The sequence below is a fragment of the Physeter macrocephalus genome, chromosome 4 (genome assembly GCF_002837175.3).
Source record: "Physeter macrocephalus isolate SW-GA chromosome 4, ASM283717v5, whole genome shotgun sequence".
Lineage (NCBI taxonomy): Eukaryota > Metazoa > Chordata > Mammalia > Artiodactyla > Physeteridae > Physeter > Physeter macrocephalus.
Window position 1 is genome coordinate 74,838,732 of NC_041217.1, and position 16,180 is coordinate 74,854,911.

The 16,180-nt window shown below is 47.4% G+C and overlaps 3 protein-coding genes across 9 annotated transcripts in view; 2 read left to right on the forward strand and 1 right to left on the reverse strand.

The window, feature by feature from the left end:
* The first annotated feature begins 456 nt into the window (after positions 1-456).
* TMOD4 (tropomodulin 4) lies at positions 457-5,366 on the forward strand. Of its 5 annotated transcripts, none has more exons than XM_055084322.1 (10): positions 457-615; positions 1,262-1,336; positions 1,621-2,149; positions 2,462-2,578; positions 3,303-3,392; positions 3,575-3,705; positions 3,801-3,908; positions 4,305-4,448; positions 4,711-4,855; positions 5,259-5,366. In XM_055084322.1, exons 3-10 carry the CDS (start codon positions 1,663-1,665, stop codon positions 5,279-5,281), a joined length of 1,245 nt encoding a protein of 414 aa, XP_054940297.1. In that variant the 5' UTR covers positions 457-615; positions 1,262-1,336; positions 1,621-1,662; the 3' UTR covers positions 5,282-5,366. The 5 variants fall into 5 exon arrangements, with proteins under 5 accessions (XP_054940297.1, XP_054940296.1, XP_054940298.1 ...); XM_055084323.1 differs by having other exon boundaries at positions 468-615; positions 1,262-1,785; positions 1,993-2,149; XM_007130450.3 differs by lacking the exon at positions 1,262-1,336 and having other exon boundaries at positions 468-615; positions 1,621-1,785; positions 1,993-2,149.
* Positions 5,367-8,292: 2,926 nt separating this feature from the next.
* On the reverse strand, positions 8,293-10,964 carry SCNM1 (sodium channel modifier 1). Of its 2 annotated transcripts, XM_024116097.2 has the most exons (7): positions 10,817-10,964; positions 10,501-10,571; positions 9,847-9,935; positions 9,649-9,746; positions 9,441-9,529; positions 8,591-8,785; positions 8,293-8,442 (listed from the first exon to the last, which is right to left on the reverse strand). In XM_024116097.2, exons 1-7 carry the CDS (start codon positions 10,865-10,867, stop codon positions 8,343-8,345), a joined length of 693 nt encoding a protein of 230 aa, XP_023971865.1. In that variant the 5' UTR covers positions 10,868-10,964; the 3' UTR covers positions 8,293-8,342. The 2 variants fall into 2 exon arrangements, with proteins under 2 accessions (XP_023971865.1, XP_028344661.1); XM_028488860.2 differs by lacking the exon at positions 10,817-10,964 and having other exon boundaries at positions 10,455-10,528.
* Positions 10,965-11,001: 37 nt separating this feature from the next.
* The window catches only part of LYSMD1 (LysM domain containing 1), a 7,589-nt gene continuing 2,410 nt past the window's right edge, over positions 11,002-16,180 (forward strand). Inside the window, exons 1-2 of one of the 2 annotated variants that reach the window (XM_028488861.2) lie at positions 11,002-11,541; positions 11,735-11,945. In XM_028488861.2, coding sequence (XP_028344662.1) covers positions 11,766-11,945 — 180 coding nt within the window. In that variant the 5' untranslated portion in view covers positions 11,002-11,541; positions 11,735-11,765. Of the gene's footprint in view, positions 11,946-16,180 lie in introns of both variants that reach the window. The other variant, XM_007130452.3, reaches the window with a different exon arrangement.

Genomic DNA, 16,180 nt, shown 5'->3' on the forward strand with positions numbered 1-16,180 from the left:
TTTACTATGAGTTGCCCTTTTTACTTATTTATTTTTTTAAGGGTTATTTTTATTTTTTGGCCATGCTGCGTGGCTTGCGGGATCTTAGTTCCCTGACCAGGGATTGACCCTGAGCCTTCAGCAGTGAAAGCGCCGAGTCCTAACTGTTGGACTGCCAGGGAATTCCCAGAGTTGCCCTTTTCGAATTGTAAAATATTCATTCCTCCAACAGTTTATAAACCTTAAATTTAGATACCAAAACAAAATCCTTATACTCACCTTTATATCTCTGTATAGTCACTGCTTTGAATATAGCAGGCACCAAATAAGTAGGAACTGTGTGGTTCTCATAGAACTCGTTTCTAGGACTCGGGCTTGTATGAAAGGGAGGAGGTGCCATGGCTCTTAGTGGCCACTAGAGGCTCTCAGGGCTGGGCAGGGTATGGGGGCTGTGTATATATGATCTCCCACTACCCCCCACCTGGCCAGAGCTAAAATAATAAAATGCTGAGCTCACTGTTCCCCCACCCTCTCCCCCGTCACTGGGCTCCTCCTGCTGCCAGGACAGTGCTCCAGTAGAACAGACAGACCAACCGACAGAAGGGGAGGTGAGAACGGAGGTGGCCACCAGGACTGGTAGGTGGGGAAGGCAGGGGCCTTATGGATCAGAGCCTGGTGGGAGGTGGGAGGAGAAGAGTGGCTCCTATTGGGAATGAAATGGAGTGTGTGCCTCTGTCACTCAGCACGTTTCTGCCACTGTCTTATGTTCTCCCTTAACTGTAGTTTACATTGTCAATGTAAGTATCTCACACATTTTCTGAATCTTTCATATTCAGTATGGTGTGTATGTGTGGCTTGTGTTTATTTTTCACATTGTAAAAGATCATGCAAGTTTAATCCTCTCACTGTTTTTAGAGAAACTTTATTCCATTTATAAGGCATTTCCCACCCATTAGACTGGTGTCACCTTCCTGTCCAAAGCCAGGGACAAATTATGGGAACTCAGTACCTGCTTCTAAGGCCATACCACCCTTCCCCCAACCTGGAAGTCCCCCAGCTCTTCTGAGCCCTTGCTTTGCCTTAGGATTTAGAATTTTAACAAACATAGTGAAATCTTGATCCAACACAATAAAAGAGGAAATGAGGGTAGAGTCAAGAGCACTGTCTTTTCCCCCCCGCAATCCTCCTTGCTTTCTTAAGCCAGTTTCGGAAAAACTGGATTATGGGGAAGAGAGGAGGAATTTCCCTGAAGCTCTCTGCCTGCCCCTCTTCCTTTCAATAGGAACTGGGCTTGGGGCCAGCTGTGCTTGAAGGGCTCCCGGCAGCTGTGCTAGGGCAAGAGGCACGGACAGTCGAGGTAATAGGGGAGAGGTACTGCCAGGATTTCTTATATACTGGGGAAGGCAAATTCAGCCTGGATGCCTGGGATCCCCATCCGGAGTGGGTGGAAGCTGTGGGAGCCAGAAGGAGGCTCTGGTCCTAGCTAAACAACCTAGCCTTCCCCCATCTTCCCATGCCCAACTAGGTCTATCCTCCAAGGCAAGCAGTTTATTGTTCTGCCCCACTGACCTGTCTCTTTGTCTCCCTGCTGCGTCCATGTACATCTTTCCATTGTCCAACCACTTTCCCCATGTACCCCAGGCTCCGTGAGTGCCACACTGTGGGGAGGGGGTGGGGGCCATCATGTCATCGTATCAGAAGGAACTGGAGAAATACAGAGACATAGATGAAGATGAGATCCTAAGGACCTTGAGCCCTGAGGAGCTAGAGCAGCTGGACTGCGAGCTACAGGACATGGACCCCGAGGTAGGGGCTCTAGCACAGGGTACCAGGGGCAGTCCCCAGGCATTTGGGAAGGGTGTGGGGCCCTGGGTGACTGAGACCAGGGCTATCTACAGGGCCTGGAGTCCCAAGAGGGTCAGGGGAATGGTGTCTGGAGATGTTTTAGGGAGCCTTGGAGGTGCCCCAGGTCAGAGAGGAGATCTGACTTGCTCCCCAAAACTCATCCCTAAGAACATGCTCCTGCCAGCTGGACTAAGACAACGTGACCAGACAAAGAAGAGCCCAACGGGGCCGCTGGACCGAGAGGCCCTTTTGCAGTACCTGGAACAGCAGGCACTAGAGGTCAAAGAGCGTGATGACTTGGTTCCCTACACAGGCGAGAAGAAGGGTATGGAGACCCTAACATCCATGCCTCCCAGAACCCTAATGGTTGTCTCTCAAATGTCCCCTCCAGCTTCCCTCTCACCTTCCAGCTCCTAGCTGCCCAGGGACTCAGCTGCCTACACCTGCATGCCAGCTTGCACTCTTCAGCTCTTAGAAGAGATCAAGGGGACCCAGGAGTCCTGAGCTTGTAGAGGACTCAGGCTTTACGTGGCTCCTAGTGACCCAGCATTCCACCTCCTGGAGAAGGAAAGGAATCTGGAGGCCAGGATCTTAGGAGAAATGACCTGTACCTGAACCATCCTCATCTCCCCATCAGGGAAACCCTATATTCAGCCCAAGAGAGAAATTCCAGTCCAGGAGCAGGTCACTCTGGAGCCTGAGCTGGAGGAGGCACTGGCCCACGCCACAGATGCTGAGATGTGTGATATAGCAGGTGGGCAGCTGTGGGAAGTTGAGGAGTTGGGAAGATCTGGGGCAGGGGCTCCTAACCATGGCATGGGGTTAGCGGGGAAGGCCCTGAACCAGGATGTGGACGTTTTGAGAAAGCCTCAGGCAGTGGTTTTAACTTTTTCTTACTTGTTTATGTATGTATTCACTCATCTTTACATTTAATAAGTTAACAACTCTAGGGCAATTTTACAGGGATTATAAAGCAAAACTATTCTGGCTGAAAACAGGAGGGTCTGACAGACTCCCTCACCCTGTAGTGTCCCCTTAGGGATCTTCCCTCAGCCCTGTCTCAATGTTTTAAAAACCACTGCCTTACACAGTTTAATGGAAGGGACCCCTGGGACCAAGGGAGAGTGGAAGAGGTCAGCTTTCAAAATGCAACAGAGGACTTCCCTGGTGGTGCAGTGGTTGAGAGTCCGCCTGCCGATGCAGGGGACACGGGTTCGTGCCCCGGTCCGGGAGGATCCCACATGCCGCAGAGCGGCTGGGCCCGTGAGCCATGGCCGCTGAGCCTGCGCGTCCGGAGCCTGTGCTCTGCAACGGGAGAGGCCACAACAGTGAGAGGCCCGCGTACCGCAAAAAAAAAAAAAAAAAAAAAAAAAAAAAAAAAACAACCCAATGCAACAGATTCAGAATGAGGTCGGTGGGGGCCCTGGTACAAGTCCATTTTTCTCATTCCCTGTCTCCCCTCTGCTTACTCTCTCCAGCCATTCTGGGCATGTACACACTGATGAGCAACAAGCAATACTATGATGCTATCTGCAGCGGAGAAATCTGCAACACTGAAGGCATTAGCAGTGAGTGTGTTTGGGAGCATGGCACCCAGGGCTCTTGGCAGGCAGTCCCTGAGTCTGAGCAAAGGTAGCAAAGGGTGAAACAGGTGAATCAGGGAGAGGACACGATGCATAAGTCATGAGAACCAATGGGGAGGAGATTGTGGGGGACATGTTGGGGTTTCCTTCCTGCCCTCACCCACCAGGTGTGGTGCAGCCTGACAAGTATAAGCCAGTGCCAGATGAGCCCCCAAATCCCACAAACATCGAGGAGATACTGAAGAGTGTTCGAAGCAATGACAAGGAGCTGGAGGAGGTGAACCTCAATAATATCCAGGTATCTGACTCCCATCCCCTAAGCAATAACACTGGGATAACTCTGCTGACATATATGAGTCCCCTAGCCCACCAATTCCTATTTCCCTTTGATAGGACATCCCGATACCCATGCTAACTGAGCTGTGTGAAGCAATGAAGACAAATACCCATGTCCGGAGCTTCAGTCTGGTGGCCACAAGGAGTGGTGACCCCGTTGCCAATGTAAGGCTAGCTGACATCCCTAGCCCTCTCCCTGCACCCTGACATGCCCCGCTGGCAGGGCTGACATAAAGGGTTGCTTTGGGGGTGCTATTCCCATCATGCTTTCTTAGGGGAGCCCTGCTGGAGACTCCTACCCTCAGTCCTATGACTCACCGCTCTGAAATCCTCAGCTCATCTTCCTGAAGAGCCACAACCCTCCTACCCACGCCAACTCCCCTGCGCACTTTGTCTCCCTGCTTTCCTTGCTACCTACTCCCACACCTGCCTCCCTCAAGCCCAACCCACAGCTCAAGGACTCTTCTCCAAGAGCTGTGTTTCCCTCTTGCTCCTGTTCTTTCTCTCCTCAGTCATCTGTGAAACTGTCCCCTAACCCTAACCCAAGTTCCTACTACCCAGGCGGTGGCTGACATGTTGCGTGAGAATCGTAGCCTCCAGAGCCTGAACATTGAATCCAACTTCATTAGCAGCACAGGGCTCATGGCTGTGCTGAAGGCAGTTCGGGAGAATGCCACACTCACTGAGCTCCGCGTAGACAACCAGGTCGGCATTCCCTTCCCTTCTCCTGGTCTTTGCAGTCAGCTAATACTCACTGAGCCTCCTCCCTGAGGCAGCCACTGGGGCAGGATCTCATCTGATTTTGTTTGAACTCTCCTCCTTTGTCCCTATGAGGGGAGCCAAGGCAGCACCTCTTATCACCCACTCTGGAGAAACAAGCCTCTTTGACCTCCCAAAGGGTCAGTGGTCTAGGACTGTGAACAACCGAGACAGGGTGGGTGACAGCTTCCATCTCTCCTTCCCCCAGCGCCAGTGGCCTGGCGACGCAGTGGAGATGGAGATGGCCACCGTGCTTGAACAGTGCCCCTCCATTGTCCGCTTTGGCTACCACTTTACACAGCAGGGGCCACGAACTCGGGCAGCCCAGGCCATGACCCGGAACAATGAACTGCGTGAGTAGCTGCAGACGTGGTGTGTGGGAGAGAGGGCACGTAGCTGCAGAAGCTGGTGGATGCTCCTGAAAGCTGACTTAGTGACTAACAGCCTGGGGTGCTGCCAAAGTGACTCACATGAGAAGCTCAAACCCCGTAGGTGATCTGAAAGTAGACAGAAAAGCTCCTCTGCCCAAATATACCAGAAGAGAGGCGGAGGGAAGCTACATATACCTGTTTGGGGGAATGGTATTTTTATTTGGTGCGTTGTTTATTTTGTTAATGTGAGGGGGGAAGGGCATGTTTGGTGGCCTAAGACATTACCTCTTTATGAGTCTGGCCAAGGAACTAGAAAGAAGAAGAGCACCTTTGCAGGAAGGAAGAGATGGGATAATGGCTTGTGTTTACTCTTCTTCCTTTACAGGTCGCCAGCAAAAGAAGAGATAACACTACCCTTCCCTTTACCAACGAGAACTCAGAGCCCTGAAAGCTTAAACCCTCATCTTGTAAATAAAGGCCCTTCTGTCCGCTCTGCCTGCCTCCTTCCTTGGGCTTTGGGGTGGAAATCTTGGCGCTAACCCCCAAGGGTTACTGCCAGTTCATCAGGGGATTATTTATACTCTGGGGATCAGCAGGCAGGGAGGTTCAGGTTACCAGCAGGAGGTGGGGGAGCTCCCTCCCTTGGTGTTCCCCATAACCCTGCCAATGCCTTTAGTCTCTTCTACTTTCACAGGGTGGCCAGCCCTGGCCCTGTTTCTTGACATGTCCTGCCCCTCCCCGCAAACGCCTACCCACAACCCCCATGTTATTTGAAGGAAGAAAGGACTTTGAGTGGAGGTGGAGAAGGCAGAAAACATGAAGGGCAAAAACCTCCTTCTGACAGACTTATTAATAGGGCACCGGGCTGCATGCAGCTGACGCTTGGCATGACTTTGGTAGAAGGTGGGGGAGGTGTTAGAAGTATGGGGAGCTGTGTACATTGCAGAGAAGAATTGGCTGGGCTGAGAAGGAACAGATCTGAAATCCTGAAACAAGGAGCCAGACTCAAGGAAAGTTAGGCTCCCAGCACCCGCTGTAGTTTATTTGTGAACTGAATGGGGAAAGAGGGTGTCAGTCCAAGGGGAGATCAGGGGGTTCCTCTTCATCAGAGTCAAACTCAACATTTTCATCTTTTACCCATCGACCTCGTCCATCTGGGATCCATCCAGAGCTGGAAACATCAGAAAAAATAGAATTGGTCAGGAAAGGAAGTTTATTAAGAAATTAGTGGGGATAAGTAAAAACACTTGAAAAGCTTTGAAAAAAGGAGGGTCAGAGAGAAAAGGGGAAATCTGAGGAAAGTGATTCTGCATACTCACCTTCGAAGGGTGAGGTAATGATCCAGGGCCCGTCTTCTTGTGGGGCTCATAGGTGCAGGGGATGAGACAGTTGCTGACTCCTTGGTCTGTGAGCCAGCCTCAGGCTCAGGTTCTCTACTGATCTTCCCACTTTGGGGTTCAACCTCTGGGGGTGGCAAAGGGGAACGAGAGACAGAGGGACGAAGGGCTTCTGGTCTGGGTAGAGAAGAATCAAAGTCTGTAAAAGTAGTAAAGGAAAGGGCCAAATCTCCTGTGACTCCCAACCCCTTAAAGCAGTGCTTCCTAAACTGTGTTCCTCAAGATATTAATAAGCGTTCTGCATAAAAAGGATTTTGGAATCCAGTGAATTTAGGAAAGGCTAAGTTAACTTTTTTAAGGTTGCTTTATTTATTTATTTATTTATTTATTTGTGGTATGCGGGCCTCCCTCTGCTGTGGCCTCTCCCGAGCCCCACTACAGCATTTTGAAGGTTCTGAAAATGTAATAAACCAAGAAAATAAAATAAGCTGTATAAAACTAAAAAGGGGGAAAGAGAAAAAAGTATAATTATTTGCAGATGATATGATTATAGGCATTGGGAATCCAAGAAATGCAATTTTAAAACTATTAAAACTGAGGCGTCTATGTAGTGGACATCTGTTGTTTTGGTTTGCCCAGCATTCCTTCCTCCCTGCTTCTGGTAATAGCACTTCTCTTCCTTTGGAGATCTGTTACTCCTTCACTGTCCTTTCAATAGAGTCCTGGTGGGATGAGCAATGTTAGTACTTTGCCCCATTCCCCCTTTGCACATACAGCTGGGCATCTAACCCAGGATGGACTAAACATAATATCAAATCCTGCTGGACACTGTGGCAGCGCCAAGAGGTAGGTATATGACCCAGACCAGAGATCTAATACCTTCCTTGGAATATTCCAAATCAGAGGTAAAGAAGTAGCCTTCTCTTTTCTTCAGATCTTAAACCATAAGTAGACCCCAGAGTAGTTGATAGCTGTGTCTCTACCATGTGGAAGAGTCTTAGAGAATGAGGCAATACAGAGAAGAGAGAGGCTGAGAAGACAGATGAAGAAATGAGTGCCTAGGTACTGGCTAGACTTGAGTCTCTGGATCCAGGTGTGTCTGGGATCTGCCCTGTCCTTCCCAGTTATATAAACCAATAAACTCCATTTTCCTCTTCAGCTTATTCAAGCTGGGTTTCTGTCACTTGGAAACAAGAGTCCTAACTAATAATACAAGCTGGATGTAAGATAAATGTACAGAATCCCATAGGTTTCATTTTTCCATGTTTCGAAGCATTATAAAGTGGTTCCCTTTTTTTTAATTTTCCAACATTTAATATAAAATTTTTTTAACATACAGAAAAGTTTAAAGAATTTCACAATGAACACCAATATACCCACCACATAGATTTTACAATTAACATTCTATTATTATATTCCAATAGCTTTCTTTTATTCTAGCAATACTAGAAATAGAAACAGGAAAAAGAAGTATCCCATTCACAGTAGTGGAAAAAGGTATGTGTGAAATGTCAACCAGCAAAGACAAATAAGGGCCCCCCCAAATTCTGCTCTCTCTAGACAAAGGATGAGGAAAGGACCAACCTAGAAAGACAGAAAATTTTAGACAACTGATGTACTCTAGCCAAACGCCACGGAAAAACTGTGCCCCACCGCTCGCCCATGCCACCCTGGGCAGGCTACCTCGAGGCGGCCATCCCACTTCTCCTACCCTGGCCCGCTGAGTGGAGACCACGTGGGGAGCCTGGTGCCAATCCCCCTTTCCCTTTCTTAGAAACACTAAGACTCTACATCTTTTAAACTACCAAATCCTGGCTGAGCTAGCTGCTCAGTTTAACAGCTGAGCTGCAACACTGCACAGGCAGCCATACCTCCAGGACCAGGACGGTCCCCACTGCCATGGAATAGACGTCATACTGTGCTGCTTGTCTGCTCAGGGACAGGCTCAGGGTCCTCATCGCCTCCAAGTACTGCCTGCGAACCTCAATAGCAAGGTGGAAATCAGTTTCCTGAGAGGGATCAGGGGATGGTGGTCAAGTGGGGACTTCTGCATTTGCTTTGTTGTGGTTGTTTTTTTTTGGCTCCCAGCACCTGCTGTAGTTTATTTGTGAACTGAATGGGGAAAGAGGGTGTCAGTCCAAGGGGAGATCAGGGGGTTCCTCTTCATCAGAGTCAAACTCAACATTTTCATCTTTTACCCATCGACCTCGTCCATCTGGGATCCATCCAGAGCTGGAAACATCAGAAAAAATAGAATTGGTCAGGAAAGGAAGTTTATTAAGAAATTAGTGGGGATAAGTAAAAACACTTGAAAAGCTTTGAAAAAAGGAGGGTCAGAGAGAAAAGGGGAAATCTGAGGAAAGTGATTCTGCATACTCACCTTCGAAGGGTGAGGTAATGATCCAGGGCCCGTCTTCTTGTGGGGCTCATAGGTGCAGGGGATGAGACAGTTGCTGACTCCTTGGTCTGTGAGCCAGCCTCAGGCTCAGGTTCTCTACTGATCTTCCCACTTTGGGGTTCAACCTCTGGGGGTGGCAAAGGGGAACGAGAGACAGAGGGACGAAGGGCTTCTGGTCTGGGTAGAGAAGAATCAAAGTCTGTAAAAGTAGTAAAGGAAAGGGCCAAATCTCCTGTGACTCCCAACCCCTTAAAGCAGTGCTTCCTAAACTGTGTTCCTCAAGATATTAATAAGCGTTCTGCATAAAAAGGATTTTGGAATCCAGTGAATTTAGGAAAGGCTAAGTTAACTTTTTTAAGGTTGCTTTATTTATTTATTTATTTATTTATTTGTGGTATGCGGGCCTCCCTCTGCTGTGGCCTCTCCCGTTGCGGAGGACAGGCTCCGGACGCGTAGGCTCAGCGGCCATGGCTCACGGGCCCAGCTGCTCCGCGGCATGTGGGATCCTCCCAAACCGGGGCGCGAACCCGGTTCCCCTGCATCGGCAGGCGGACGCGCAACCGCTGCGCCACCAGGGAAGCCCCAAGGTTGCTTTATTTTTAATCTTAAGACTTTGTAGAGCCCTTAAAATACACTAATATTACTATTCTTCAAATAGGATTACAAAGCACCACTTCCCAAACTTTTTTTTAATTACAAGATTCTTTTTCCTGAAATACAAGTTAACACCTCCAGAACACTAGTATTCCTCAGATTACAATGAGGAAAACAATCACTTTAGAGCCATCTATCTCCTGTCCCTCCCTATCTCTGGCTTTCCCACCCCACAGACCTGTACTTCCGGCGGCAGCAACTGTTATAGTGAGGAGCTCTGTGCAGAGCACTCTGGGTGATAAGTCGAGTCTGGGTTAACAGAGGAGCCTGGCATGGAGATGGGAGACAGAGTCAGAGCCTTCAGAGCTAGAAAGAAGCCAAAGCCCTTCAAGCCTAAGGTGTGCAGCACAGTCCTGCCTGGAACACAACCTCCCCGCTCTGATTACCTCCGCTTTGGTCTCTTCCCTCCTCAGTTCATTCTGCTCTCTTGGATTCTGCTCCATGCCCTTTCCTGGCTGCTTCTTGCCATAGAAAAGCTGCAAGCCTGAGGAGAAAGGGGAAGAGAATTAAAAGCAGAGCACCAAGGGTGGTCTGAAGAGATTTTAAGGGTTTATTCTCCATTCTCTGTCTTCTCCCAAACTTACTGGACAGATGTTTCTTGCCTGCACGGTGGGCAGTCAACATGGCCAGAGTGTCCAGTACAGGTCGATGGGGACATATGGCACAAGCAAAGCTGCGGAGGAGGAAAGGAAAAGATAATTGGCCCCAGAGTTGTGGAGTCTCGGCCATAGGTCCCACCTCGTCCTAGCACTCCTTTCCAAAGCCCAGCTCCCAAGTCTCCCAATGTCCACCAACCACATCCCTGTCGCTCATTCCTAGCTAAAGAATCTTAGATACTCCCGCTCTCCTCCTTAATAACAAAAGTTTATTGGGCATCCCTGGTGGCACAGTGGTTGAGAGTCCGCCTGCCAATGCAGGGGACAAGGGTTCGAGCCCTGGTCCAGGAAGATCCCACATGCCGCAGAGCAACTAAGCCCGTACGCCACAACCACTGCGCCTGCGCTCTAGAGCCCGCGAGCCACAACTACTGAAACCCGCGCACTTAGAACCTGTGCTCCGCAACAAGAGAAGCCACCAGAGTGAGAAGACCGCGCACCACAACGAAGAGTAAGCCCCGCTCGCCGCAACTAGAGAAAGCCCATGGGCAGCAAGACCCAACGCAGCCAAAAAAAAAAAAAAAAAGTTTATTGACCCTCTAACCGCAGAACCCTTAGGCTTGATCCACTCCTCGCCCTCACCGTCCATCCCGTAGCATCAGCGCCTCATCCTCTGGGATATAACTGGCCAGCAGATCCCCAACTCTTCGTTTCTGCAGGAGATAGAGGAAGACGTCCGGACGGGATAAAAGTGAAATGATAGGGACCAGGACTCAAAGGGAATAAAGACCATGGGGAGAGCAGAGATCTGGGGCGAAGAAGGGGTCAACAGCAGCTCTAGTCGTCTGGCTCCCTCAGCACCACCCCCCACCAGTTGTTGTCACAGCAACAAAAGAGCTCCTTCACATCCTTCAGAGGGCAGGTGAAGCTGCTCCAGACGCTTTTCCCTCGCGCTTACTTTGAGCACATTGAGTTGACTCCAATCATCCCCTTCCCTCTTGAAAGACATCACGACTGTGAGCCCCAGAAATGATCAATTCTACGGCTCCGCCTTCGCCACTCCTTTCGGGCCACCGTAGCGAGAGTGGGACCGCTACCTTCCTTCCTGTCTCTTTCCGGTTGGCCCCCTTACTTCCGGGGACGCTCTTCCACGCATGCACTGCGCGATCCCGGAAGCCCGCCCCTTGCCGGCGGATGGGGACTGCATTTCCTATGGTGCCCTGCAACCCCGCCGGCGCGGAGCCTTTAGGGGAATGAAGTCTTTTTTTCAAAGAACTTGACACCGGGCTGGATACAGGCCCCTGCATCTTGACAGATTCGAGGGTTTGGAGGGACAAGAACCTAGATGTGGAGCCCGAATTTGAGGGTGTGACTAATTTGATGCGGAGGGTACCTTTGAGGATCGCTGAGGGGAAAGTGTGCTGTAGACTCTCGCTTTCATCACGCGCTTCTTCTGCGGCCACAGCCCCCCTGGGGTGGGCCTGATTTGTTCCTGACCCTAGCAGGCGCACCCCGGGACGGGGCGGAGTCGGGGTGTTGTGGGGCCGGGAGGTCGGGCTGCCGGACCTAGGGGCAAACTGAGCTGAGTGTTGAGGAGGCTGTCTGGAATTCAAAGGTCAGAGGTCAATGTCGCGAGTTGTTGTGGGGAATCGAAAGTCGGAGGGGTGCTAAGGAGAGACTCAGGTAGGGACTGAATAGTCGGAGTACAGATTGGTGGGAAAGGGGCTTGGAGGGAGGAGAGGCGAGGGCTGAGAGGTCGCGTAGTGCCGGGGGAGGCGGGGAGACTTAGGACAGAAGACTGAAGGGGAAAGGAATCCTCTAAGTCTTAGAGACCCCGGGCCCGTCACTATTGGTCACTTAGACGGGCCTCCCGCAGTTGCAACCTCAGTTGTCCGCAGGGTGAGGAGATGGCTTCTCCCTCTAGACAGGCCCCCCTTGGCGGGTCAGGACTGCTTCAAGGGAGCCGGGCTCGTTCTTATGGAAGCCTGGTGCAGTCTGCCTGCTCCCCGGTGAGGGAAAGACGCCTGGAGCATCAGTTGACGCCCGGAGACACCCTGGCTGGACTAGCACTCAAATACGGGGTGACGGTGAGTCTAACAGGATTGGGACGCAGACATCCACTTAGAAGAGACTTATTTCTCATGAGTAGGTAGTGGCCCTCTAGGCAACTTCCCCTGAAATTTTCTTAATTGTGTTTAAATTAACTAATTGTGATAAATTAATTGTGGTGTAAGTCTGGTCCACCTTTGTCTTTTGGTTTGTGTTCCCATCTCAGTGTTGCACTGTCTGGTTGGGACAAATCCTGTCCCACTATCCCAATGGAGGGGAGCAACTCCTATTTATTACTCCAGTCACTATACTAAAGACTTTACATCTATTAGCCCATTTGATCCTCACATCCCTATCAAGCACACAAGTATTGTCCCCTTTTTACAGATGAAGAAACCGAGAATTAGATTGGTTAACCAGTTTGACCAAGGTCAAATAAAGTGTTGAAGTGAAAATTCAAACAGGTCTGACTCCAAACCTTGTACTGTTAACCACATAGAAACATTAATTGAGCGTGATTAAACATTTACAGCAAACAGTGGAGAGCTAGTTTTTAGTCCTAAGTTCCCTACGTGCCTGTCTCTTCTTGTTCTTTTTTCCTCCTCAATGCTCTGCCCTCTTCTTTTCTGGAAGGTGGCCTCCTTGGTACGAAACAGGTACTGTCTATGCCAAGCATTTCAGCTCCTGCATAGGGTGTATTTGGTAGGTGTAAAAATACATTGCTTTAAAGTTGATAAAGGTGGTGTTTTTTTTTTCCATATCCTGTTGAATTTAGCCAACATTTTAATGCTTGGTATGTTTAAAGCACTGTGGTAACCACCTGGGGAGACAGAAACATAAATAAAGTGTATAGTTGCAGCCCTCATGTAATTTACAGTCTAGTGAGATATGGACAGGGACACAAATAATGATTGTAGGTGACAGAATGTGGTGAGTTCGTAGAAGTGTTAACAAAGAGGGGGAAGTCAGGAAAGAAGACTGATTTTTATTTGGAAGGGGACATCAGTGCAGATTTTAAGGGAGCCATCGCAATGGGCCTTGAAAGACTTGGACGTTCTTTCCTCTATGCTCCTCTCTATAAACCTGTGTAATCCAGTGGTTTACACCTTTTACATCTTTGTCTTTCCGGTAGCCTGTACTCTCTTTAAGGGACAGAACTATTTCCTTTCAATTTTATATCTCTAGAGCCTGGCATAGTCCCCAGCACATAAAAGCTTAATAGATGTTTTTAGGATGAATGAATTATGGCTAAGATTTCCACACATGGAGATTTGGGAGTATAGTAAAGTGAACATTTCAAGTAGAGGGATGGCCTAAACAAAGGAAGTAGATGTGAAAGTACTGAGCAGTGCTTTCATCCCAGCAGAGGCTCAGAGGCCATGCAATGAAGGAAACTGCTGCTAGTGAATCAACAATTTTTTTTTGAGGTTTTCTTACAGCCCTGTACCTTTCTGAGTACAGAAAACCTCTGTAGTCTAGTGAAGAAGAGTTTTAGGTTCTGGCCTCATTCTGCTGCTTAGTAGCTGAGTGACTGAATAGTCAATCACTTCCCCTGTTTGGATCCTCAGTTTCTTATCATTTGTAAAATGAGGAAGATGTATTAAATTTAAAATTTAGATAAATCAGTTACCTAAGTTATTACCTACCTGTCATTTAAGGAACACTTACTATGTGCCAAGCCCTATATATTATCTCATATTTCTCTGTAAATCTTTATGAGGTAGATGTAACTATTTCCATTTAAAGGTAAGGAATATCACTGTGTTGTACATCTGAAACTAATAAAATATTGTAAGTCAATTATACTTCAATAAAAATAAAATTTTAAAGATAAGGAGACTGAAGCTTAGAGAGATAATTTGCCATAGACTATATACAACTAGTCTAATTAGTAGAGCTAAGATTCAGACCAGGTTGTCTCATTCCAAAATCCTCACTTTGAATTGCTCTATTAAACTAACTAGATTCTAATGACCTTTCTAGCTCTTGGCTCAATGGAATTGGAACAATGTCCCCTTATATGGTACTGCTAGGAAATAATAACAGCAACAGAAAAGGACCTAGGATATTATCTAGACAAAAGAGACCTAGGATATTATCTAGGCAAAATAAAATGAATAGCATCAAAGCACTTGGCGAAGAAAAAGTACAGGACTGCAAGCCATTTTTAACTTTTTTTTATTGTTCAGATCAATCTGATTTTATTTTTAAACTCATTATAGCATAAGATTTTATAAGTCAACTTTATTATAGTAGTCTTGCCCTACAGTGGAAACAGCTTTGATATTTGACAGATATAAGAATTATGATTTCCCAAACTGGTGCCATTATGGAATGGATTGTTAGTAAAACTGGCTGCCTGGCCTCGGATAATAAAATACTGACATACTGTGTCTGTGGTTCCTATATTTTATTATCTAGTTTATTTACTCATAAAGCATTAATGAGCCTCTGCTGTGTGCCAAATTTGTGCGATGCTGAGGAGTGCCTTAGGCATACAGAGACAGCAAGTCACCAACCCTGCCCTTAAAGGACTCACAGTTTGGGCAAGACAAATATGCAAAGAGATGAATAACAATATAATAGGGTAGGTATTATTACAGCAATATTTACAGTATGCAATGGGAGCCCTGAAGAAGATAACACAAAGGAATGATAGTTGATGAGAAGTTTTCCAGGCAGAGAAGGGAGGAGTGGAGAAACATTCCAGGCAGATAAAGACGCAAAAGGGTGAAAGATCATGAAATGTTGGAAGAAAAATAAAAAGTTCAGGATGGCAAAATGTATAAGTGGCAGAAGAAGGGAGGTGTGGGTGGACTTCCTATGAGAGCTAGATTGAGAATGCCCTTGAATGCTAATTTGGATTTTTTTTTTTTGGCTGCACCACGTGGCTTGTGAGATCTTAGTTCCCTGACCAGGGACCGAACCCGGGCCCTGTAAGTGAAAGTGCTGAGTCCTAACCACTGGACTGCCAGAGAAGTCCTGCTAATTTGGATTTTATCTCGGAGCCAATGGGGAGCCATAGAAGGTTTATAAGCAAGGTAGTGGGTTGGGGCTTTCCTGGTGGCGCAGTGGTTAAGAATCCATCTGCCAATGCAGGGGACACGGGTTCGAGCCCTGGTCCGGGAAGATCCCACGTGCCGCGGAGCAACTAAGCCCGTGCACCACAACTACTGGGCCTGTGCTGCTCTAGAGTCCGCGAGTTACAACTACTGAGCCTGCGTGCTGCAACTACTGAAGCCCGCGTGCCTAGAGCCCATGCTCCACAACAAGAGAAGCCACCACAGTGAGAAGAGTTCACGCACTGCAGTGAAGAGTAGCTCCCACTCACCACAACTAGAGAAAGCCTGCGCACAGCAACGAAGACCGAACACAGCCAAAAATAAATAAATAAATAAATAAATTTATAAAAAACAAAACAAAAATTGTTACAGTACTCAGAGGAGAAATATTAAGAGTCTGTTCTAAGTCAATGGCAGTGAATGTGAAGATGATACCAGATGTGAGAGATTTTTACAGCATTTTTGTTGACCTGTTAGGTATGGATCATGAAAGAAAAGTATGAGTTAAGGATGACATTGATATTTCTACCTTGGGAGGCAGGTAGATAGAGAAGGTGATGTCAGTCACTATGTTCAGTGATGAATAAATAGGTACTAAATAAATATTTGATCAGTGAAAGTATTAATATAATAAGAAAAGCATTCCTGTAAGGAGTAAAAAGGCCCAGAATTCTAGTTCTAGCTCTGTCAATAACTTGCTAGGCAAGTAACTTAACCTCTCTGAACCTCAGTTCCTTCATCTTTAACAGTAGTTAAAGGGACCCCCTAGGGGTCCCTAAGACCCTGTAGGGATCCACAAGGTCAAAACAATTTTCATGGTAATAATAACAAGACTTTATTTGGCTTTTTTATTCTCATGAGTGTACTGTGTTTTCCAGAGGCTACGTGACATGTGGTATTGCAGCAGATGCATGTAGAGGCAGATAGGAGAATCCTGTTGTCTTCCATTAAGTCGGACATTAAAGTGATTTACAAAAATGTAAAACAGTGCCTCTGTTCTTGCTACATGTTTGTTGTTTTTGTTTTGGAAAATATAGTTATTTTTCATCAAAATATTTATGTTAATATGTAATGGAAGTGTTTTTAAATTTTTTCAGTTTTAATTTTATAATACCTTAAATATTGATAGATGTGATCAACATAAGTAAAAGCTTTTTTCCTCAATAATTTTTTTTTTTTTTTTTTTTTTTTTTGTGGTACGCGGGCCTCTC

Excerpts from the sequence above, each read along its gene's own strand:
- TMOD4 (XM_055084322.1), top strand. The coding sequence starts at position 1,663 with ATGTCATCGTATCAGAAGGAACTGGAGAAATACAGAGACATAGATGAA. Across the intron at positions 2,150-2,461 it reads CTACACAGGCGAGAAGAAGG|GGAAACCCTATATTCAGCCC; the intron begins GTATGGAGACCC and ends TCTCCCCATCAG. Across the intron at positions 3,909-4,304 it reads GTGGTGACCCCGTTGCCAAT|GCGGTGGCTGACATGTTGCG; the intron begins GTAAGGCTAGCT and ends CCTACTACCCAG.
- SCNM1 (XM_024116097.2), bottom strand. The coding sequence starts at position 10,867 with ATGTCTTTCAAGAGGGAAGGGGATGATTGGAGTCAACTCAATGTGCTC. Across the intron at positions 9,936-10,500 it reads CTGATGCTACGGGATGGACG|CTTTGCTTGTGCCATATGTC; the intron begins GTGAGGGCGAGG and ends CCTCCTCCGCAG. Across the intron at positions 8,786-9,440 it reads TGCTGCCGCCGGAAGTACAG|ACCAGAAGCCCTTCGTCCCT; the intron begins GTCTGTGGGGTG and ends TTCTCTACCCAG.